Consider the following 24,829-nt stretch of genomic DNA (forward strand, 5'->3'; position numbering starts at 1 on the left):
CTTGTTTTAGTGATTTTATTTCAGAAATATAGTTATTTCCAGGATTTTAATGATCCAGATAACCGAAGAAGAGCTTTTTACATGTATGATGTACGGATTTGTAGACAGTAACTGTTATTGCATCTAAAATCTGTGAACACCACTATATATGTTATAAAAAACTACAAGTAAGAAAAAGTTTGTTCAGTGTCAAGGACACAATACAGTAAAACCCCTTTGGCTTGAAAAGGATGCAAAGGACCGAATCCTTTATACTGAGGGAGAGCATTCCCACTCGGCTCGAATTTTCCGAGGCTCGAGGTATTTTCGCCGGTCCCTGTGAGTTCTAGCCAACGGGGTTCCACTGTATATATAAAATGTTGGAGCATCACAGAAAGATGGTGCATGTCCCAAATGTTTGAACATGATTGGCGACTAAGCTTAGTAGAACCTTGTATATGAATTGTATTAAAAGTACTGGAAATGATTAAAAACTATTATGGATCAAATAATACTTGTAATCCAAATAATCAGTAATTCTCGTTGGCATTTGAAACATATATCCCCGAAAGGGTAGATTGAAAATCATAGCTATCTAGAACATGCGCAGGTTTTGATTCGAGTTCTTGGCCACACATATGTATAAGTAACACTGTACATGAACACTGTTTTACGCATAACAATTTCGGGACAAACACAAGAAGGGACATATTACATGAGAAGTAAATAATTAAAGTCTGTCTGGGCGTTGCCAGCCCCCGCCCGCCCCCCAGACATGGACGTGTGGGTGTGGCTTCGGACCCTAGGCAGCGATGGCGGTGTCAAACCACTTGTTCTTCATCGTCTCGGACACGCAGCAGATTGGCACCAGGGCGTGGTCAGTCTTCATCAGGTAGTTCTGTAAACACAAAGGACATGCATGATAGCTCACTTAAATGTTACCCCGTGCAAATGGTCAACAGGTATTTACCAATGACCTTGACCATTTATATATTGACCAAAGATAGGTTTGAACGAAATCAGTCTAAGGCGAACTAGTATGGATAAAGGGGAAAACAAATACATAGATTGAATGAAAAAAGGTTATCTATTGCAAATGCCATTAAAGTGTTATAAAACTAGTACGTATATACATGTAGGTTTTACCGAGATTTCATACCCAAAATGTGAGTAAAGCAGCATTCCTACTTTCTTGCCATTAAGTTAGTTTTTAGTTTTTATAGCAGCATTCCTACTTTCTTGCCATTAAGTTAGTTTTTAGTTTTTATAGCAGCATTCCTACTTTCTTGCCATTAAGTTAGTTTTTAGTTTTTATAGCAGCATTCCTACTTTCTTGCCATTAATTTAGTTTTTAGTTTTTATAAGTGTTCGCCTGCAATGCAAGGGGTCGTGGATTAGATCCCTGCCTGATACATGTACATAAATGTGTACCTTGCCTTGCGACTGTCATTTAAGTAAACAGGCCGCCTGAATAGGGAAGTATTCCGATTCGAGCATGTAGGTGCAAGTAAATGTGATTGGTTTTATAAATAAGCATGCACTCAACGAATGCCATTTTCGGTATCACGGACAACCATTGCTTACTGTTTTATTACATGCGTTGACTTACGTGAGCATATGTCATGGCGTTTCTGCGTTCATTGACAGTCGTCTTGCTGCCGATCCAGACGAACACGGAGTCCTTCGTGTCCAGGATAAACACGTCCTGCAGAAGAAACATACTCTCTCAAATAATTCAATAACTCAAACATATTTTTTTATGAACAATTTTTAGTGTATTTGACCATGCGGTTGAAGTTCAATCACCTTAAAGAATCATTTTACCCAAAACAGGCGCGTAGTTAGAGCCTATTTGGGATTACGCAGATCGATGCTCAACCCCTTCACCCATGCCCCCTTCGGTGTTTATTTCAAATTCGGGGGTTTTGGTATGACAAGAACTTCGGCCTGTCAAACTTTCATTGCGCATTTGCGTACAGATAGCTACGCGCCTGCAAACATGTTTAACACTCCAACATGTGTCTCAAGTAAGTTTGATACAGTCTGATGCATGCGGGGGGGGGAAACATATATTGCCCTACATTCGGAACACCTCGGCCATTTTCCATCGTAAACAACCTCGGAGGTATGCCGGTCCATCAGTAGAAGTAGTTCGTAAAAATTGAAATAATAGTATAAATAAATTGTTATGTTTTAACGTGTATGATGTATATCTAAGTTTAAATTATTGCCAGTAAAGTGTATTATTATTATTGCAGAAATAATTAAGATTCTCAAGAGTAAAGTCATTAAGTTTAACTGCTTAATTGAAATTACTACGCGATCTACTTGCAGCGTAGTAAAATGTAAAGATTTCTGACATTGTAAACCCTCCATAAACATTCGAGCTTGTTTTCGATGGAAAATGGCCGAGGAGTTCCGTATGATTTTCCAATGATGGTTGGATGCTGGTCCCTGTTTGTATTGATCCAAACTTTAGTGTACAATACAATATGATAGTGTAAAACAGCGTGGTTTCACCCAGTGAAGTTAAAGCAAGGGAGTCCTTTTTATCCAGATATTTGACTTGGATTAAAGTGACACTCTTTTTCAAAATCCATACATACACTTCAGAAACAATCATAAATTTTGAGTGCTTCACCCTCAACTACTTACTAAATAATGCATTTATGGAAAATATTAATTACTACTAACAATATTATATCTGTGTATTTAATAGCTGAAAACGCAAATATATTAAATGATTGGTGAATGCTAAAAGATTTACTGCGATTTACTATGGTCTCATAAGATAGCATAAAATACCCTGTTTTCTGCACATTTCTTTTAAATTAAACTCGGTATCCTTCATAAGAACCATTGATTTCGACATTTGTTCATCATTTTGGGTATATTAAAACAATTGTATTAAATGTGTTAAAGCTTATTTGGGAGTAAGAGTGCATCTTTAAGTAATTATAAGGATATTTCACACTGGATGTCGACCCAATGACCCACCTTGCTGTCGAGAGCCTTCTTGGTGACGTCAGATCCTTTCTTCTCAAGGGCCATCGTCATCTTCCCGGAAGCATCCGACAATCTGAAAAGTCAATGTCGGATATTATCGAAATCTCAAGTAAGCGAACCCGGACAATTAACTTTAATAGATGAATACTCAGATACATTGCAACCCATCCTCCCAAATATGTTCGTGTCTATTTTTAAAGATGGTGTTTCACCGTATGGAAAACATGTATAGATTGGATGCAAGATCTCAAAAATGAGACTGAAGCAATTGCCACAAGAGCATGATCTGTAGAGAGATGTGATGAGTACTTAAACCTGTCACATGTGGTGGTTTTTCACTTCTACGACTTTTACCTGTCCGAGAGGAGAGAGATATATTTTACCTGTATAGTTCCTTGACCATGTCCTGGGCGCCCTTCTCCTCCTCGTCCACCGAGGGCCGCTCCTCGTCCAGAGCCCCGTAAAACTCATCCTGTAATACACAAAGCCCATAAATGGCGTAGGATTCTCCTGTTAGCGGTTTTATCCACCCAGATATGATCTTTTGGAAAAACTACATGTATATATATAATAGTTTAGAACACTTTTATGGCATTTTGAATAAATGCCCTTTTTTCCCTTCGTCCATACTAGTTCGCCTTAGACTGGTTTTTCGTTCTACCTAACCATGGTCAATATATAAATATTCAAGTAAGGAAATTGACTAAAGTTAGGAAAATGATTTGAGTTAGGAAAATGATTTAAGTTATAAAATATCGCCTCAGTAGCAAATAATACAAACCAATATTACGCATAAATGTAAATGCTCGGTTCATAGAAACTTTCAATTATGGCACGGTAGCCGATACAAAAAATACTAGCACTGTGCATAACTCGTGTCTACCACATCATTTACGCTTTGGAAAGTAAGCGGACCATTCACTTAGATTGCACTAAGAGGTGACAGGACCTACCTGATCTTCTACAGGGTCCTCATCCAGGGTCTCGGTCGTACATTTCCCTCCCCTCTCTCCTTGAAGTTCCTTCAGGTACATCAACGCCTGAAAGAACAAATCAAAATCAAACAATTCTTTTTATTGCGAACTTGTCAAAACGTGATAAAGTTGCCTTAAAGATGTTTGTAAAGTGAAATAGTTTCTTTAGCCCTCTTGACGTAAACCCCAACCCAACACAAATCCGGAGCATGGCACCAGGATGTTTAATGGTCCTTATCTGTTTTGCCCTTTGTTATTATTGACCGGATCTCAGATAAACGAACACTGATCAATTCATTTATCTGTTAAAACATAATCGATGCAGCTCTTTTTCTTTGAACACATCCCTAAATGACAATTGGCCAATGATCATACAAAGGAAATATGGCACCCTGCTGTGACATGGGAGCTTATAGGGTTAGGGTTAGGGAACCCACAGGTGTGGATTAACATTCCGGATGTTCCTTAAACTTGGCTTAAGAGTTGTTATTCCACCATACCTTCATCTTCTCTTCCTTGTTGGCGCCGGTGCCGTTCCATTGGATGAGTTTGAGGCCCAGGTCGAGGATGTACACGTCTGTGTTGTCCAGGAGACTCTTGTTCCGCGGAATTTCCTGCACCATCACCCCCTTCCGGTCTCCGTGGAAGTGCAGCAGGCGCGGTTTGTACTCTGTAGGTTTCACGTGCCGGAAGCCGCTGTCCGCGCCGCCCTTCATAATCCTTCGATTAGGAAAATACATTTTAATGATTGTTTAAACGATAATGAAGTAGTTCCGGGAAAGAGGTAAAGCGTTTAATTCATTAATTAAATATTAAACTATGATATAATGCAGAAATGTGTTCATTCAATTCCCGACAATTATAAATTTCAATATTTGTTACTCTATTTACCATTTGAAATTCATAATACCTTTCGACTAGGCCCTTGCAAAAAAGTAACTGATTAAACACAACAATACCTGTAAGTTTTACTATTGAAACTCACGTGATGGACTTGAAGTATGATCGGAACAGCTCGGACTCGTGACCCTGGACCTCGCGGTGTTGCACGGGAACATCGTCCAAAAGTGTGTCCAGCTCCACGGTCTTGTATGCCGCTGTGCCGTACTCATCCTGGGGTGAACATGGATGTACGATAAAAAAGTGAACAGGGGGTATGATAACTTGAAGTGAACAGTGAGGTATTACAAGCGTGAGGTGAACATGGAGGTATACACGTGAAGTAAACAGGGAGGGTTTATACACGTGAAGTGAACAGGGAGGGATTATGCACGTGAAGTGAACAGGGAGGGATTATAAGCGTGTAGTGAACAAGGAGCGATTATAAACGTGGAGTAAACAGGGAGGGATTATAAACGTGAAGTGAACAGGGAGTGATTATAAACGTGGACTGAACAGGGAGGGATTATAAACGTAAAGTGAACAGGGAGTGATTATAAACGTGGACTGAATAGGGAGGGATTATAAACGTAAAGTGAACAGGGAGTGATTATTAGCGTGAGGTGAACAGGGAGGGATGATAAACGTGAAGTGAAAAGGGATGAACTGTAAGCGTAAAGGGAGCAGGGGAGGATTATAAACGTGATGTGAAATGGGAGGGATTATAAACGTGAGGTGAACGGGGAGGGAGTATAAACGTGAATTGAACATGGAGGGATTATAAACGTGAAGTGATCATGGAGGGATTATAAACGTGAAGTGAAAAGGGAGGGATTGAAAACACGCAGTGAACAGGGAGTGATTATTAGCGTGAGGTGAACAGGGAGGGATGATAAACGTGAAGTGAAAAGGGATGAATTGTAAGCGTAAAGGGAGCAGGGGAGGATTATAAACGTGATGTGAAATGGGAGGGATTATAAACGTGAGGTGAACGGGGAGGGAGTATAAACGTGAATTGAACATGGAGGGATTATAAACGTGAAGTGATCATGAAGGGATTATAAACGTGAAGTGAAAAGGGAGGGATTGAAAACACGCAGTGAACAGGGAGGGATTATAAACGTGAGATGAAAAGGGAGGGAGTATAAACGTGATGTAAACAGGGAGGGATTATTAACGTAAAGTGAACAGGGAGGGATTAAAAACACGCAGTGAACAGGGAGGATTATAAACGTGGGCTGGACAGGGAGGGATTATAAACGTGAGGTGAACATGGAGGGATTGTAAAAGTGATGTCAACAGGGAGGGATTATAAACGTGAGGTGAACAGGGAGGGAGTATAAACGTGATGTAAACAGGGAGGGATTATAACCGTGACGTGAACAGGGAGGGATTATTAACGTGACGTGAACAGGAAGGGATTATAAACGTGAGGTGAACAGGGAGGGATTATAAACGTGAGGTGAACAGGGAGGGAGTATAAACGTGATGTAAACAGGGAGGGATTATAAACGTGACGTGAACAGGGAGTGATTATAAACGTGAAGTGAACAGGGAGGGATTATAAACACGCATTGAAAAGGAGAAGGACGATACACACAGAATGAACAGGCAACGACTGAGTTACAAGGGGTATGTATGTACAGGGAAGTATAATGTGAATGTATAACATTGTTAGAACAGGGGCGTATTTAATATAGGCCGAGAGTGTTGGTTTGTTTGCTGAACAAGGAAATATGCCTGCACAAAAGTGTAAACATGATTCGTGTTTATTTAATAATCTCAGTATAATCTTTTCAATTTACTTTGACAAAATACAAGCCAAAAAAGAAATTTTCAAACAAGACTAGGTAAAATCTCAGTAAGCTCAGAACGAGGAATTCATTTTTAGATCAATTCCATGGCAATAACGAAATACGGTTTTCTTTTCTTTTACATTGCGGTATATATTTACAATATTAATGTTTTCTTTTAATTTAAAACCAGGAAGAAAATAAACCCCTATCTTTCTTATACCAGGTACTCAACCATCATATTTGATATAAAACGATATCAGGTTTCTTGATACAACTTTATTCATAAATGAACACCAAGGTCATCGAAGGAACTTGAACACGCAACAATGAGAAGTATTTACATAATGTATGAAAGCAATAAAACTATTTTTTGCGACAGGATTTCATAAAAATAAGAGCTTTTCCTGTAACGCACCAGTCAATTGCAACCACGCCCCCCCCCCCCCACGTCCGGGGTATACCGGGGATTGCCGAGGAAATGGGCCGTGGTTTAACCTTCCAGGTGGCTCCGCAGTGCCGGGTGCATGCGGTGGTTTTGGCTTCGCGTTAAAAATAGCGGGGAATGGGCCTTACCTAGGGTCCCTGGGTTGCGGGGGGATTTGGCGGGGATTTTACCAGCAGTTCGGGGGTTTTACCCGGGCTTGGCTGGACCGAAAGTCAAAGTCCCCGCTATTCCCCGTACCTGGGGGCCGTGGTTACAATTGACTGGTGCATAAATATATGACATGGTCGGTGAAAGTTTATCCGATAAGCGCATGTTCACATTACGATTAAACTAAATTTATTTCGACATTCGAAATTTAGCAATACATTTACGCAAATGTTAAGTTCGACAAGTTCGTATTGCAGAACTATTTCAAAATGCACGTATTTGGGGCTTTCGCAATAGTTCCTGCATCCACAACCCGGGTTATTGAAATAATACACGGGGGCGTCGGCGAGAGTGTTTATTTTTTAATCACGAGGATGGCGGATGACGTTACTGGTGTGTACCCTTGTGTGAAGGTCAAGGTTCAATAACTAGTGCGCGGTAACAGTGAATAGCGTTGTAAGTCATCCCCACGCTAGTTATTGAACGACTAAGCTCCTCCTTCTGGTTACCGTTCCGATATGGAAGTTGATATATAGACAAAGAAGGGAACCATCTCAAGCATAGTACAAGCAGTAATGTACAGTCGAACCCCGTTGGCTCGAACTCGCTTGGCTCGAATTTCTCGTTGGCTCGAACTGGATGTAAAGGATCAATTTCTTTATACTGAAGGTAAAAAATCTCGCTTGGCTCGAATTTTTCGAGGCTCGAGGTATATTTGCTGGTCCCTGTGAGTTCGAGCCAACGGGTTCGACTGTATCATTGGAATGGTTGACCCTGGCAATTTAAAGTAAAGAAAACACACAAGAATCATTCCATAACGTGACGTTTCGAAGTTTCCATTGTTACATATAAAAAACACGAACGCAGACTGGACTTGAAATAAAGTTGTCACAACGACAGATGAAATGACAATATTGTTTCTTTAAACAAATCTTGAAAATAGCAAATTAATTTATATCCACAGACAACGTTCATAAGTACCTGAGAGCTAAATTTGCCGATCCAGAAATGGACGTCATATAACAGCTGTTCCGTATCCTCCTCCTTGTACGTCTACAATAAAAACAACAACATTTCCATAAAGAGTCGACTAACTTCCATAAATATTCACAGTTTGCTTAAGTATTTTTGCGCTATTATGAAGAGTTAGACTGGTATAATGCATCAGTCAATTTTAAGGCTACGCCCCACCTCCCCCAGGTCCGGGGACTTAGGTAAGGCCTATTCCCCGCTATATTCGGAGGTAAAAAATCCCTCCGCTTTCAATCGGCACTGCGGGGCCACCTGAAAGGTAAAAACATACCCCCCCCCCCGAGCCACCTCCACTATCCCCCTGTATAGCCCCGGGACCTGGGAGCCGTGGTAACAATTGACTGATGCATAAATTTATTAGAAAACTTATCAAATGCTCTTAAAGATGCACTCTTACTCCAAAAAAAGATATACAACAATTAATACAAGTGTTTTAATATACTAAAAAGGATGAATAAATGTCGAAACCAATGATTCTCATGAAGAATACTGAGTTTAATTTGAAAGAATGGTGCAGAAAACACGGTAGTTTTTAGTTATTTTAGCAGTCACCAATCATTTAATAATTGTGAGTTTTCAGCTATTAACTTCACGGTTACACTCTTGTTATCAGTAATTACTTTTTGCCATAAATGCATTATTTAGTAAGGAGGTAAAGGTTTATCACTTAAAATGTACGTTTGTTATACATGTGTATGCATTGATTTTGAATAAGATTGTCACTTAAATTAACAAGTTTGTTTCTGACAATATGATTGTTTCATGATGGCCAGCACTATGACCCACAAGCTGCAACGCTGTGGTATGACCACGAACGTGGAAATTACATCTGAACAATAAACAATGGACAATTAAAGCTAATAATTGTAAGTACATTTTCTCTTCAGAAAATCTTGAAACACGCCTTGTCAGATGTATTTCCCTTCCTTCCTTCTCTCATACAAATACACAACAGTCGTTTAACAATAATAATGTTGTCCACTGTCTTGAATTTGTTTAACTTAGTTTAAACATATTTCTTTTATTTTACAACGTTGCCAGAGACACACGTTATAACAAAATTATGTTAATCACTTTCGTTGGCATGATTTTACGCGTGGTGTGGTCTTGTGTTGTGGGGGAAACCGGAGAACCCGGGGAAAACCCACTTACACGTACCAAACTCACATGCGCCCAAGCCAGGAATCGAGCCCGGGTCACCTTGGTGAGAAGCGAGTACGCTAACCACTGCGCTAACCCGGGACAACCAAGTGCGTATATTCTAAATTATTATTTCATCTGAAAGGTGCTAATGTGAATAACTCTCGAGCCCCTCTCCTGTGATGAAATCAGTACTGGTGTCCATTCAGAGAGGCCATGGGAAAGTATCCCGGCTAGGGATCGATCCTACAACCTCGTTGGTGGGAGGCGGACACCTATATCTACATATTCGCATACTTACATTGAGTATGATGTAGGAGTCTCCGTCAAAGAACTTCCCATAATCCTCTTTCGGCCAGTGGGTAACCTTGAAGTTCTACAAAGCAATAAACAAAAACATTGATTCGAAGTGATATGTTCGTATGTGAACTGCCTTGAAGATATATATATTTACGAGCAAAAATAAAGGTACATAATTATACTTCTAAAATAGCCTCAAATCTGCTTGACACTTATATGACTATAAGAGTCAATATTGTTCGGTTTCTCGGTTAGGAGCGGGCGGTCTAGGTTGCACCCCGATGAGCACCCTATTCAACGTCAAAATCCGTCCCTGGTAAGCTTACAACTTACTAGCAACACAGAACAGATTCATTAAAATACGCTCGGAATGTTGTATTTTAACAGATTTAAAGTTCGTTTACAGCTAAGGTTTAAACGTGCATGTACCACACCAAATTGAAAAGGAACAACAATTTAACAAACCGATTGAGCAGGAGGAAGGCTTTGAATGCATTGCCAGTGGCGGATCCAGGATTTGACGTTAGAGAGGGCGTAACTTAGGGGCATAACCTTTTGACTTGCGCACCTCCCTCATAACCGAAATATCTTTGGATAGCAGGGTTGGTGGGGGGGGGGGAGGGGGTACTCAACCTTAAAAACAGTAACAATTTCTAGTCCGAAAGAATGCGTTTTGGCTATACATTTTTATTCTATATTGAAATAGAAAGTGCGCCCCCCCCCACCCCCGATCCCCTAGTGATTGGCAGAGAATTTCTTTATGAAAATAAATGATAAAATGATTAACACTTTCATTTTAGTAAAATACGTGTTGATTTTTATATGCAATTGTAAGAATTAGTTCACCAACCACAATACGCCAGATCTGGATACCGATCTTCTGCCCGGCATTCTTCCACGCGGGTTCCGTTTGCGCCGACTCCTCTGTAATACACCAAACCGAGAATTATGCAATGACATGTAACTTGATTTCATTCGTGAAACAAAACCGTAAAGAATATCATTACTGTTCTTGCAGTTATAAAATTGTAAACTTGTGTGCAATAATATTCATCGAATCTTGGCCGCCATGCAATGACGCCACTTTGACGCCACAGCGTCATTGCATTCCTAGGTGGGTGGGTTTGTCGAACCATATAGAACGTAATGTGACCACGAAAGTTAAAGTGACACTCTTATTAAAAATCAAAACATAAATATGTATATCAAACATACATTTTGACTGATAGACCTTTAACTACTTACTGAATAATGCAATGGAAAATATTAATTACTGATAACAATATTGTGACCATGTATTTAATAGCAGAAAGCGCAAAAATATTAAATGATAGGTAATGCTAAAAGATGGACTGTCATCTACAATAGTCTGATAAGGTAGAAATACCGTGTTTTATGCACATTCTTTCAAACTAAGCTAGGTATATTTTATAAGAACCATTGTTTTCGACATTTATTCATACTTTTTGGAATATTAAAAGTATACTATTATTTTTGGAAATATTCTGGTGGGAGTAAGAGTGCATTTTTAATGAGAATCCATTACATGTACATACTTTTCACTTGTCTCTCCGTGTCGGAGCCAAACAAGGCGAGGTTGGAGTCCTTCCAGTCGTACTGCTTATGTTTTCTCAACGCTGAAAAAAACAACATTATTTTATTTAAGCGTCATCAAAATTATGTCTGGGCAATTCAGCCTCTTAGGATGTAGTAGGTTTTGATGCAATTTGAAGCGTGCGAGGCCAACAAGGCCAGCTGATCCCTTCAGAGAAAAAATCTGCTCGACCTTAAAGGGGTCATCTGGTCTTATAAACAGTATATTCTCCGTCCACACGGAGAACTGGTTATGCCAATTTGCATATCATCAAGAACATTAACGCACTACGAACGCACTTCCGCCTACAGCGGAACGTTTCACAATTTTATCTGCAGATTATTGCATCCAGAATCCCCTTTGTATGCATATATGCGCCCGATTTTCACTTGTACATCGACAGCAATTTTGTTCAAATTATAACTGTTCATATATGCAATGAAATCGGATGCCTTTCATTGTGTGCTCGTGCATTCGAAAACTCGTTTTAGGCTAGTGGAAAGTGCGTTTAAATTGAAAAAAAAATGATATATGAAACTGTACAATAAATTATATTATATTTTTTTGAAAAGAGGTACTTGAAACTTTCAAGAAACTTTTGCCTTAAACATGACATAAATTATGTATATAGGTACTTTCCATTCAGGAAGTAAGCGTGATAACAATATCATTTTAAATTTGTTGTATTCCTGTACGGAAGTACGCGTATATATGACACGTGCTACCAAGCCTCCCACTCCTTCTGTTTTGTAGTTAAAGTATATATACATAGATAGATGGGAGCGATAACCATGTGTGCTTCAGGACATGAATAATTGATCGAGCAAATTATGTTTCACACAGAAATAAGTTAAATAACATAATATACATACCTAATGATTTGTCACCCGAAAAATAGCTTAAAATATCACAACCATTTATTGCATGAAAAACAAAATATATGGCCGTAAATGCTAAAAAAGTTATAAGCATACCAACATGGGCGTACCAAGGCATTATTGGGCGTAGAAATTAATTTTGATTACCCCGAAATCGCAAATGCTTAAATCCCGCGAGGCTTTGTACATACAAGTAACTACTGATATAATTCGTCATAATTCCATAGAATGTTCAAATACCTAAAGCTCGCTAGTATAAATGAGCGTTGCATTCAAAAAGCTACAGGTACGCCCGAGTTAAAACAAGGCTGTAGACTAGAAATGCTACAGGTACGCCCCCCCCCCACGGCTAGAGGAGGCCATAGACTAGAAATGCTATAGGTACGCCCCAGACTAGAGGAGGCTGTAGACTAGAAATGCTACAGGTACGCCCGATACTAGAGAAGGCTGTAGACTAGACATGCTACAGGTACGCCCCCGGCTAGAGAAGGCCGTAGACTAGAAATACTATAAGTACGCCCCAGACTAGAGGAGGCTGTAGACTAGAAATGCTACAGGTACGCCCCAGACTAGAGGAGGCTGTATACTAGAAATGCTACAGGTACGCCCCCGGCTAGAGAAGGCTGTAGACTAGAAATGCTACAGGTACGCCCGATACTAGAGAAGGCTGTAGACTAGACATGCTACAGGTACGCCCCCGGCTAGAGAAGGCTGTAGACTAGAAATGCTACAGGTACGCCCCCGGCTAGAGAAGGCTGTAGACTAGAAATGCTACAGGTACGCCCGATACTAGAGAAGGTTGTAGACTAGAAATGCTACAGGTACGCCCCCGGCTAGAGAAGGCTGTAGACTAGACATGCTACAGGTACGCCCCCGGCTAGAGAAGGCTGTAGACTAGAAATGCTACAGGTACGCCCGATACTAGAGAAGGCTGTAGACTAGAAATGCTACAGGTACGCCCCTGGCTAGAGGAGGCTGTATACTAGAAATGCTACAGGTACGCTCCCGGCTAGAGAAGGCTGTAGACTAGACATGCTACAGGTACGCCCGATACTAGAGAAGGCTGTATACTAGACATGCTACAGGTACGCCCCTGGCTAGAGAAGGCTGTAGACTAGACATGCTACAGGTACGCCCGAGACTAGAGAAGGCTGTAGACTAGACATGCTACAGGTACGCCCCCGGCTAGAGAAGGCTGTAGACTAGAAATGCTACAGGTACGCCCGATACTAGAGAAGGCTGTAGACTAGAAATGCTACAGGTACGCCCCTGGCTAGAGGAGGCTGTATACTAGAAATGCTACAGGTACGCTCCCGGCTAGTGAAGGTTGTAGACTAGACATGCTACAGGTACGCCCGATACTAGAGAAGGCTGTAGACTAGACATGCTACAGGTACGCCCCCGGCTAGAGAAGGCTGTAGACTAGAAATGCTACAGGTACGCCCCCGGCTAGAGAAGGCTGTAGACTAGAAATGCTACAGGTACGCCCGATACTAGAGAAGGCTGTAGACTAGAAATGCTACAGGTACGCCCGATACTAGAGAAGGTTGTAGACTAGACATGCTACAGGTACGCCCCCGGCTAGAGAAGGTTGTAGACTTGAAATGCTACAGGTACGCCCGATACTAGAGAAGGTTGTAGACTAGACATGCTACAGGTACGCCCGATACTAGAGAAGGTTGTAGACTAGACATGCTACAGGTACGCCCGATACTAGAGAAGGCTGTAGACTAGAAATGCTACAGGTACGCCCGATACTAGAGAAGGCTGTAGACTAGAAATGCTACAGGTACGCCCGATACTAGAGAAGGTTGTAGACTAGAAATGCTACAGGTACGCCCGATACTAGAGAAGGTTGTAGACTAGAAATGCTACAGGTACGCCCGATACTAGAGAAGGTTGTAGACTTGAAATGCTACAGGTACGCCCGATACTAGAGAAGGCTGTAGACTAGAAATGCTACAGGTACGCCCGATACTAGAGAAGGTTGTAGACTAGAAATGCTACAGGTACGCCCGATACTAGAGAAGGTTGTAGACTAGAAATGCTACAGGTACGCCCGATACTAGAGAAGGTTGTAGACTAGAAATGCTACAGGTTCGCCCCCGGCTAGAGAAGGCTGAAGACTGTAAATGCTACAGCTACGCCCGATACTAGAGAAGGTTGTAGACTAGACATGCTACAGGTACGCCCGAGACTAGAGAAGGCTGTAGACTAGAAATGCTACAGGTACGCCCCCCCCCCCCCGGCTAGAGGAGGCCATAGACTAGAAATGCTATAGGTACGCCCCAGAGAAGGCTGTAGACTAGAAATGCTACAGGTACGCCCCCGGCTAGAGAAGGTTGTAGACTAGACATGCTACAGGTACGCCCCCGGCTAGAGAAGGCCGTAGACTAGAAATACTATAAGTACGCCCCAGACTAGAGGAGGCTGTAGACTAGACATGCTACAGGTACGCCCCAGACTAGAGGAGGCTGTATACTAGAAATGCTACAGGTACGCCCCCGGCTAGAGAAGGCTGTTGACTAGAAATGCTACAGTTACGCCCGATACTAGAGAAGGCTGTAGACTAGACATGCTACAGGTACGCCCCCGGCTAGAGAAGGCTGTAGACTAGAAATGCTACAGGTACGCCCCCGGCTAGAGAAGGCTGTAGACTAGAAATGCTACAGGTACGCCCCCGGCTAGAGAAGGCTGTAGACTAGAAATGCTACAGGTACGCCCGATACTAGAGAAGGTTGTAGACTAGACATGCTACAGGTACGCCCCCGGCTAGAGAAGGCTGTAGACTAGAAATGCTACAGGTACGCCCCCGGCTAGAGAAGGTTGTAGACTAGACATGCTACAGGTACGCCCGAGACTAGAGAAGGTTGTAGACTAGACATGCTACAGGTACGCCCGAGACTAGAGAAGGCTGTAGACTAGAAATGCTACAGGTACGCCCCCCCCCGGCTAGAGGAGGCCATAGACTAGAAATGCTATAGGTACGCCCCAGACTAGAGGAGGCTGTAGACTAGAAATGCTACAGGTACGCCCGATACTAGAGAAGGCTGTAGACTAGACATGCTACAGGTACGCCCCCGGCTAGAGAAGGCCGTAGACTAGAAATACTATAAGTACGCCCCAGACTAGAGGAGGCTGTAGACTAGACATGCTACAGGTACGCCCCAGACTAGAGGAGGCTGTATACTAGAAATGCTACAGGTACGCCCCCGGCTAGAGAAGGCTGTTGACTAGAAATGCTACAGTTACGCCCGATACTAGAGAAGGCTGTAGACTAGACATGCTACAGGTACGCCCCCGGCTAGAGAAGCCTGTAGACTAGAAATGTTACAGGTACGCCCCCGGCTAGAGAAGGCTGTAGACTAGAAATGCTACAGGTACGCCCCCGGCTAGAGAAGGCTGTAGACTAGAAATGCTACAGGTACGCCCGATACTAGAGAAGGTTGTAGACTAGAAATGCTACAGGTACGCCCCCGGCTAGAGAAGGTTGTAGACTATAAATGCTACAGGTACGCCCGATACTAGAGAAGGTTGTAGACTAGACATGCTACAGGTACGCCCGATACTAGAGAAGGTTGTAGACTAGACATGCTACAGGTACGCCCGAGACTAGAGAAGGCTGTAGACTAGAAATGCTACAGGTACGCCCCAGACTAGAGGAGGCTGTATACTAGACATGCTACAGGTACGCCCCAGACTAGAGGAGGCTGTATACTAGAAATGCAACAGGTACGCCCCCGGCTAGAGAAGGTTGTTGATTAGAAATGCTACAGGTACGCCCCAGACTAGAGGAGGCTGTAGACTAGAAATGCTACAGGTACGCCCGATACTAGAGAAGGCTGTAGACTAGACATGCTACAGGTACGCCCCCGGCTAGAGAAGGTCGTAGACTAGAAATACTATAAGTACGCCCCAGACTAGAGGAGGCTGTAGACTAGACATGCTACAGGTACGCCCCAGACTAGAGGAGGCTGTAGACTAGAAATGCAACAGGTACGCCCCCGGCTAGAGAAGGTTGTTGATTAGAAATGCTACAGGTACGCCCGATACTAGAGAAGGCTGTAGACTAGACATGCTACAGGTACGCCCCCGGCTAGAGAAGGCTGTAGACTAGACATGCTACAGGTACGCCCCCGGCTAGAGAAGGTTGTAGACTTGAAATGCTACAGGTACGCCCGATACTAGAGAAGGTTGTAGACTTGAAATGCTACAGGTACGCCCGATACTAGAGAAGGTTGTAGACTAGAAATGCTACAGGTACGCCCGATACTAGAGAAGGCTGTAGACTAGAAATGCTACAGGTACGCCCGATACTAGAGAAGGCTGTAGACTAGAAATGCTACAGGTACGCCCGAAACTAGAGAAGGTTGTAGACTAGAAATGCTACAGGTACGCCCGATACTAGAGAAGGTTGTAGACTAGAAATGCTACAGGTACGCCCGATACTAGAGAAGGTTGTAGACTTGAAATGCTACAGGTACGCCCGATACTAGAGAAGGCTGTAGACTAGAAATGCTACAGGTACGCCCGATACTAGAGAAGGTTGTAGACTAGAAATGCTACAGGTACGCCCGATACTAGAGAAGGTTGTAGACTAGAAATGCTACAGGTACGCCCGATACTAGAGAAGGTTGTAGACTAGAAATGCTACAAGTTCGCCCCCGGCTAGAGAAGGCTGAAGACTGTAAATGCTACAGCTACGCCCGATACTAGAGAAGGTTGTAGACTAGACATGCTACAGGTACGCCCGAGACTAGAGAAGGCTGTAGACTAGAAATGCTACAGGTACGCCCCCCCCCCCGGCTAGAGGAGGCCATAGACTAGAAATGCTATAGGTACGCCCCAGAGGAGGCTGTAGACTAGAAATGCTACAGGTACGCCCGATACTAGAGAAGGCTGTAGACTAGACATGCTACAGGTACGCCCCCGGCTAGAGAAGGCCGTAGACTAGAAATACTATAAGTACGCCCCAGACTAGAGGAGGCTGTAGACTAGACATGCTACAGGTACGCCCCAGACTAGAGGAGGCTGTATACTAGAAATGCTACAGGTACGCCCCCGGCTAGAGAAGGCTGTTGACTAGAAATGCTACAGTTACGCCCGATACTAGAGAAGGCTGTAGACTAGACATGCTACAGGTACGACCCCGGCTAGAGAAGGCTGTAGACTAGAAATGCTACAGGTACGCCCCCGGCTAGAGAAGGCTGTAGACTAGAAATGCTACAGGTACGCTCCCGGCTAGAGAAGGCTGTAGACTAGAAATGCTACAGGTACGCCCGATACTAGAGAAGGTTGTAGACTAGACATGCTACAGGTACGCCCCCGGCTAGAGAAGGCTGTAGACTATAAATGCTACAGGTACGCCCGATACTAGAGAAGGTTGTAGACTAGACATGCTACAGGTACGCCCGATACTAGAGAAGGTTGTAGACTAGACATGCTACAGGTACGCCCGAGACTAGAGAAGGCTGTAGACTAGAAATGCTACAGGTACGCCCCCCCGGCTAGAGGAGGCCATAGACTAGAAATGCTATAGGTACGCCCCAGACTAGAGGAGGCTGTAGACTAGAAATGCTACAGGTACGCCCGATACTAGAGAAGGCTGTAGACTAGACATGCTACAGGTACGCCCCCGGCTAGAGAAGGCCGTAGACTAGAAATACTATAAGTACGCCCCAGACTAGAGGAGGCTGTAGACTAGACATGCTACAGGTACGCCCCAGACTAGAGGAGGCTGTATACTAGAAATGCTACAGGTACGCCCCCGGCTAGAGAAGGCTGTTGACTAGAAATGCTACAGTTACGCCCGATACTAGAGAAGGCTGTAGACTAGACATGCTACAGGTACGCCCCCGGCTAGAGAAGGCTGTAGACTAGAAATGTTACAGGTACGCCCCCGGCTAGAGAAGGCTGTAGACTAGAAATGCTACAGGTACGCCCCCGGCTAGAGAAGGCTGTAGACTAGAAATGCTACAGGTACGCCCGATACTAGAGAAGGTTGTAGACTAGACATGCTACAGGTACGCCCCCGGCTAGAGAAGGCTGTAGACTATAAATGCTACAGGTACGCCCGATACTAGAGAAGGTTGTAGACTAGACATGCTACAGGTACGCCCGATACTAGAGAAGGTTGTAGACTAGACATGCTACAGGTACGCCCGAGACTAGAGAAGGCTGTAGACTAGAAATGCTACAGGTACGCCCCAGACTAGAGGAGGCTGTAGACTAGACATGCTACAGGTACGCCCCAGACTAGAGGAGGCTGTATACTAGAAATGCAACAGGTACGCCCCCGGCTAGAGAAGGTTGTTGATTAGAAATGCTACAGGTACGCCCCAGACTAGAGGAGGCTGTAGACTAGAAATGCTACAGGTACGCCCGATACTAGAGAAGGCTGTAGACTAGACATGCTACAGGTACGCCCCCGGCTAGAGAAGGTCGTAGACTAGAAATACTATAAGTACGCCCCAGACTAGAGGAGGCTGTAGACTAGACATGCTACAGGTACGCCCCAGACTAGAGGAGGCTGTAGACTAGAAATGCAACAGGTACGCCCCCGGCTAGAGAAGGTTGTTGATTAGAAATGCTACAGGTACGCCCGATACTAGAGAAGGCTGTAGACTAGACATGCTACAGGTACGCCCCCGGCTAGAGAAGGCTGTAGACTAGAAATGCTACAGGTACGCCCCCGGCTAGAGAAGGCTGTAGACTAGAAATGCTACAGGTACGCCCGATACTAGAGAAGGCTGTAGACTAGAAATGCTACAGGTACGCCCGATACTAGAGAAGGTTGTAGACTAGATATGCTACAGGTACGCCCCCGGCTAGAGACGGCTGTAGACTATAAATGCTACAGGTACGCCCGATACTAGAGAAGGTTGTAGACTTGACATGCTACAGGTACGCCCGATACTAGAGAAGGTTGTAGACTAGACATGCTACAGGTACGCCCGAGACTAGAGAAGGCTGTAGAATAGAAATGCTACAGGTACGCCCGATACTAGAGAAGGTTGTAGACTAGAAATGCTACAGGTACGCCCGATACTAGAGAAGGTTGTAGACTAGAAATGCTACAGGTACGCCCGATACTAGAGAAGGCTGTAGACTAGAAATGCTACAGGTACGCCCGATACTAGAGAAGGTTGTAGACTAGAAATGCTACAGGTACGCCCCGGCTAGAGAAGGTTGTAGACTAGAAATGCTACAGCTACGCCCGATACTAGAGAAGGTTGTAGACTAGACATGCTACAGGTACGCCCGAGACTAGAGAAGGTTGTAGACTAGACATGCTACAGGTACGCCCGATACTAGAGAAGGTTGTAGACTAGAAATGCTACAGGTACGCCCGATACTAGAGAAGGTTGTAGACTAGAAATGCTACAGGTACGCCCGATACTAGAGAAGGTTGTAGACTAGAAATGCTACAGGTACGCCCGATACTAGAGAAGGTTATAGACAAGAAATGCTACAGGTACGCCCGATACTAGAGAAGGTTGTAGACTAGAAATGCTACAGGTACGCCCCGGCTAGAGAAGGCTGTAGACTAGAAATGCTACAGGTACGCCCGATACTAGAGAAGGTTGTAGACTAGAAATGCTACAGGTACGCCCGATACTAGAGAAGGTTGTAGACTAGAAATGCTACAGGTACGCCCGATACTAGAGAAGGTTGTAGACTAGAAATGCTACAGGTACGCCCGATACTAGAGAAGGTTGTAGACTTGAAATGCTACAGGTACGCCCGATACTAGAGAAGGTTGTAGACTTGAAATGCTACAGGTACGCCCCCGGCTAGAGAAGGTTGTAGACTAGAAATGCTACAGGTACGCCCGATACTAGAGAAGGTTGTAGACTTGAAATGCTACAGGTACGCCCGATACTAGAGAAGGTTGTAGACTTGAAATGCTACAGGTACGCCCGATACTAGAGAAGGTTGTAGACTAGAAATGCTACAGGTACGCCCCCGGCTAGAGAAGGCTGTAGACTAGAAATGCTACAGGTACGCCCCCGGCTAGAGAAGGCTGTAGACTAGAAATGCTACAGGTACGCCCGATACTAGAGAAGGTTGTAGACTAGAAATGCTACAGGTACGCCCGATACTAGAGAAGGCTGTAGACTAGAAATGCTACAGGTACGCCCGATACTAGAGAAGGTTGTAGACTAGATATGCTACAGGTACGCCCCCGGCTAGAGACGGCTGTAGACTATAAATGCTACAGGTACGCCCGATACTAGAGAAGGCTGTAGACTAGAAATGCTACAGGTACGCCCGATACTAGAGAAGGTTGTAGACTAGAAATGCTACAGGTACGCCCCGGCTAGAGAAGGTTGTAGACTAGAAATGCTACAGGTACGCCCGATACTAGAGAAGGTTGTAGACTAGAAATGCTACAGGTACGCCCGATACTAGAGAAGGTTGTAGACTAGAAATGCTACAGGTACGCCCCCGGCTAGAGAAGGTTGTAGACTATAAATGCTACAGGTACGCCCCCGGCTAGAGAAGGCTGTAGACTAGAAATGCTACAGGTACGCCCGATACTAGAGAAGGTTGTAGACTAGAAATGCTACAGGTACGCCCGATACTAGAGAAGGTTGTAGACTAGAAATGCTACAGGTACGCCCCAGACTAGAGAAGGTTGTAGACTAGATATGCTACAGGTACGCCCGAGACTAGAGAAGGCTGTAGAATAGAAATGCTACACGTACGCCCGATACTAGAGAAGGTTGTAGACTAGAAATGCTACAGGTACGCCCGAGACTAGAGAAGGTTGTAGACTAGAAATGCTACAGGTACGCCCGATACTAGAGAAGGTTGTAGACTAGATATGCTACAGGTACGCCCCCGGCTAGAGAAGGTTGTAGACTAGAAATGCTACAGGTACGCCCATTACTAGAGAAGGTTGTAGACTAGAAATGCTACAGGTACGCCCGATTCTAGAGAAGGTTGTAGACTAGAAATGCTACAGGTACGCCCCCGGCTAGAGAAGGTTGTAGACTAGAAATGCTACAGGTACGCCCCCGGCTAGAGAAGGTTGTAGACTAGAAATGCTACAGGTACGCCCGATACTAGAGAAGGCTGTAGACTAGAAATGCTACAGGTACGCCCGATACTAGAGAAGGTTGTAGACTAGAAATGCTACAGGTACGCCCCCGGCTAGAGAAGGCTGTAGACTAGAAATGCTACAGGTACGCCCGATACTAGAGAAGGTTGTAGACTAGAAATGCTACAGGTACGCCCCCGGCTAGAGAAGGTTGTAGACTAGAAATGCTACAGGTACGCCCGATACTAGAGAAGGTTGTAGACTAGAAATGCTAAAGGTACGCCCGATACTAGAGAAGGTTGTAGACTAGAAATGCTACAGGTACGCCCCCGGCTAGAGAAGGTTGTAGACTATAAATGCTACAGGTACGCCCCCGGCTAGAGAAGGCTGTAGACTAGAAATGCTACAGGTACGCCCGATACTAGAGAAGGTTGTAGACTAGAAATGCTACAGGTACGCCCGATACTAGAGAAGGTTGTAGACTAGAAATGCTACAGGTACGCCCCAGACTAGAGAAGGTTGTAGACTAGATATGCTACAGGTACGCCCGAGACTAGAGAAGGCTGTAGAATAGAAATGCTACACGTACGCCCGATACTAGAGAAGGTTGTAGACTAGAAATGCTACAGGTACGCCCGAGACTAGAGAAGGTTGTAGACTAGAAATGCTACAGGTACGCCCGATACTAGAGAAGGTTGTAGACTAGATATGCTACAGGTACGCCCCCGGCTAGAGAAGGTTGTAGACTAGAAATGCTACAGGTACGCCCATTACTAGAGAAGGTTGTAGACTAGAAATGCTACAGGTACGCCCATTACTAGAGAAGGTTGTAGACTAGAAATGCTACAGGTACGCCCGATACTAGAGAAGGTTGTAGACTAGAAATGCTACAGGTACGCCCCCGGCTAGAGAAGGTTGTAGACTAGAAATGCTACAGGTACGCCCCCGGCTAGAGAAGGTTGTAGACTAGAAATGCTACAGGTACGCCCGATACTAGAGAAGGTTGTAGACTAGAAATGCTACAGGTACGCCCGATACTAGAGAAGGTTGTAGACTAGAAATGCTACAGGTACGCCCCCGGCTAGAGAAGGCTGTAGACTAGAAATGCTACAGGTACGCCCGATACTAGAGAAGGCTGTAGACTAGACATGCTACAGGTACGCCCGATACTAGAGAAGGCTGTAGACTAGAAATGCTACACGTACGCCCGATACTAGAGAAGGTTGTAGACTAGAAATGCTACAGGTACGCCCCCGGCTAGAGAAGGTTGTAGACTAGAAATGCTACACGTACGCCCGATACTAGAGAAGGCTGTAGACTAGAAATGCTACAGGTACGCCCGATACTAGAGAAGGTTGTAGACTAGAAATGCTACAGGTACGCCCCCGGCTAGAGAAGGCTGTAGACTAGAAATGCTACAGGTACGCCCTATACTAGAGAAGGCTGTAGACTAGAAATGCTACAGGTACGCCCGATACTAGAGAAGGTTGTAGACTAGAAATGCTACAGGTACGCCCGATACTAGAGAAGGCTGTAGACTAGAAATGCTACAGGTACGCCCCCGGCTAGAGAAGGCTGTAGACTAGAAATGCTACAGGTACGCCCGAGACTAGAGAAGGCTGTAGACTAGAAATGCTACAGGTACGCCCCCGACTAGATGAGGCTGTAGATAAGTAATGAATCAGGTACGCCCCTGACTAGCCGTAGACTAGAAATGCTACAGGTACGCCCCTGGCTAGCTGTAGACTAAAAATGCTACAGGTACGCCCCTGACTGGAGAACGGGTTGCAGAAAGAACTCACCCATTTTTGTTGAATCAAATGTGGCTCTACTGATTACTGCTTTGCACTGAAATACATCAAAATCGGATTATTTATTCAAATTAACAGCAAATTGTCATTATATAGCATGCTTTCATAAACTATGCATAATTATCGTACTTAATGATTAGATAGTGAATAGCAGCTTTACTTAGATAATTGCTATATTCAGCATTAGGCTGTTTAAATATTCTTAATACAAATGTATATAAACAGATAACTAATCTAAAACCAAGAACAGCGCAGTTCGGTAGTGAATTATGCTATCATGTGGAAGCCGGAGTCGAACTTGGACAATTGGGGTTAGTCAGAAAACTAATGACCATATATTTTGTTATCTAAAGTCATTTATCTTCCACTGAGAACAAATCTCTGTTTTATAATTGTGACATTTGATATGTAAAACCGATCATTTTTGCCGCGTTATCAGAATATCAATATAGTTGATTGATAAAAATATTTTTATCAATATAATACCTCGCTTTATTGACCTTTTATCTCCACTACAAAACAGTTTCACCTTGAACTCTCAATGAAAAGCTGTTTACTGTAGAAATTTAACTGCTGAATACCCCAGTAGCACTGAGCTGTAAAACAGCTAGAGTGCTATTCAAGTTATTTTGTTATTGGGATAAATATCTGACCGATGGTTGAACAGGTTACGGGTATTCGATCATCTTGATATAATCAATACGTGTTCCATTAACAAAGTCGCAGAGATTTGAATAAACATCTCCCACAATATTGATCGATCGTACATAAATGCATAGCTTAATTCTGTTTCAATTTAATGATGATATTTTTTTATGAATTGAGTTTAATGTACAAAGCTATATTCAATAAGAGAATATAGTCTCAGCGGAAAAACCACCAGTGCACCTTGATTAAACGACGGCATTTCGGAGTTAAGTTAACCTGGCACCGGCTATTTGAAGTCATATAATTTGATATACACGCAAATGGTCATCAGGGTGTTCACGAATGAAATTAATCTAAGTACTTAAACACATAATACTCCTGTGTGTTATCTTAATACATATAGTTCAACGCAAATACAGTGCAGTATTGTCAAGGTTACAGTATTGAGATTATACGAATAAAGAATGCATACATGTATATATATATGTTAAAGGACATACCTTTAATGTGACCAAACACACTTGTATCTTTAACTCACACGGATTTCTCAATATTTTAACAAACAGTAGCTCCGGAACAACTTCACTGTCACAGTAATCTGAATTCAGCTGATATACTAACCAATACCGTGAAATCACATCGTATAAATAGACGCATAGTATTGCTAAATAGGCCAGTGGTATTTTCAAATAGTAAAACGGTATGAGTTTCTCGTCCTACATGACGACAGTGGAATTAGCGCTCGAGTAATCACAATCCAATTTTAATCACTGAATCACCGAATAACATTTCTTGCGCATAATCATATGAGGCCAACATGTATACAATGGACATGTCGTTTACCTAATACAGCCTCCTTGACGTTGGTTAATTTCACGCACGTGAATATGCTTATAAAACATGTACTTTTTATTCAAATTGTATATGATGATAAATGGACCTATTACAGTCGAACCCCTTTGGCTCGAACTCCCAGGGACCGGCGAAAATACATCGAGCCAAGCGGGAAAGCTTACCTTAGGTATGAAGAAATCGGTCCTTTACATCCAGTTCGAGCCAACGAGGAATTCGAGCCAAGTGAGTTCGAGTCAAGGGAGTTAATTAATGTATAATTGATGGGCATATCTCGGCTTCGGGTCATTTCTTATACAATTATG

General features: G+C 43.4%; 1 protein-coding gene across 1 annotated transcript; it reads right to left on the bottom strand.

The window, feature by feature from the left end:
- LOC128217532 (gelsolin-like protein 2) lies at positions 1 to 24,332 on the bottom strand. The gene is made up of 13 exons (XM_052924721.1): positions 24,173 to 24,332; positions 23,016 to 23,061; positions 11,255 to 11,335; positions 10,549 to 10,622; positions 9,700 to 9,774; positions 8,208 to 8,279; positions 4,945 to 5,072; positions 4,460 to 4,679; positions 3,939 to 4,025; positions 3,369 to 3,457; positions 2,977 to 3,058; positions 1,589 to 1,684; positions 1 to 877 (listed from the first exon to the last, which is right to left on the bottom strand). The coding sequence occupies exons 2-13, from the start codon at positions 23,017 to 23,019 to the stop codon at positions 782 to 784; spliced, it is 1,104 nt and encodes a 367-aa protein (XP_052780681.1). The 5' UTR covers positions 23,020 to 23,061; positions 24,173 to 24,332; the 3' UTR covers positions 1 to 781.
- Positions 24,333 to 24,829: the final 497 nt, after the last annotated feature.

This window comes from Mya arenaria, chromosome 14 (genome assembly GCF_026914265.1).
Source record: "Mya arenaria isolate MELC-2E11 chromosome 14, ASM2691426v1".
In the NCBI taxonomy this organism is placed as follows: domain Eukaryota; kingdom Metazoa; phylum Mollusca; class Bivalvia; order Myida; family Myidae; genus Mya; species Mya arenaria.

Bases quoted from the DNA above. Each gene is read 5' to 3' on its own strand.
- LOC128217532 (XM_052924721.1), bottom strand. The intron at 4,026-4,459 runs GTATGGTGGAAT...TTGTTCTTTCAG, and splicing joins ACAAGGAAGAGAAGATGAAG to GCGTTGATGTACCTGAAGGA. The intron at 3,458-3,938 runs GTAGGTCCTGTC...TGTGTATTACAG, and splicing joins AGGACCCTGTAGAAGATCAG to GATGAGTTTTACGGGGCTCT.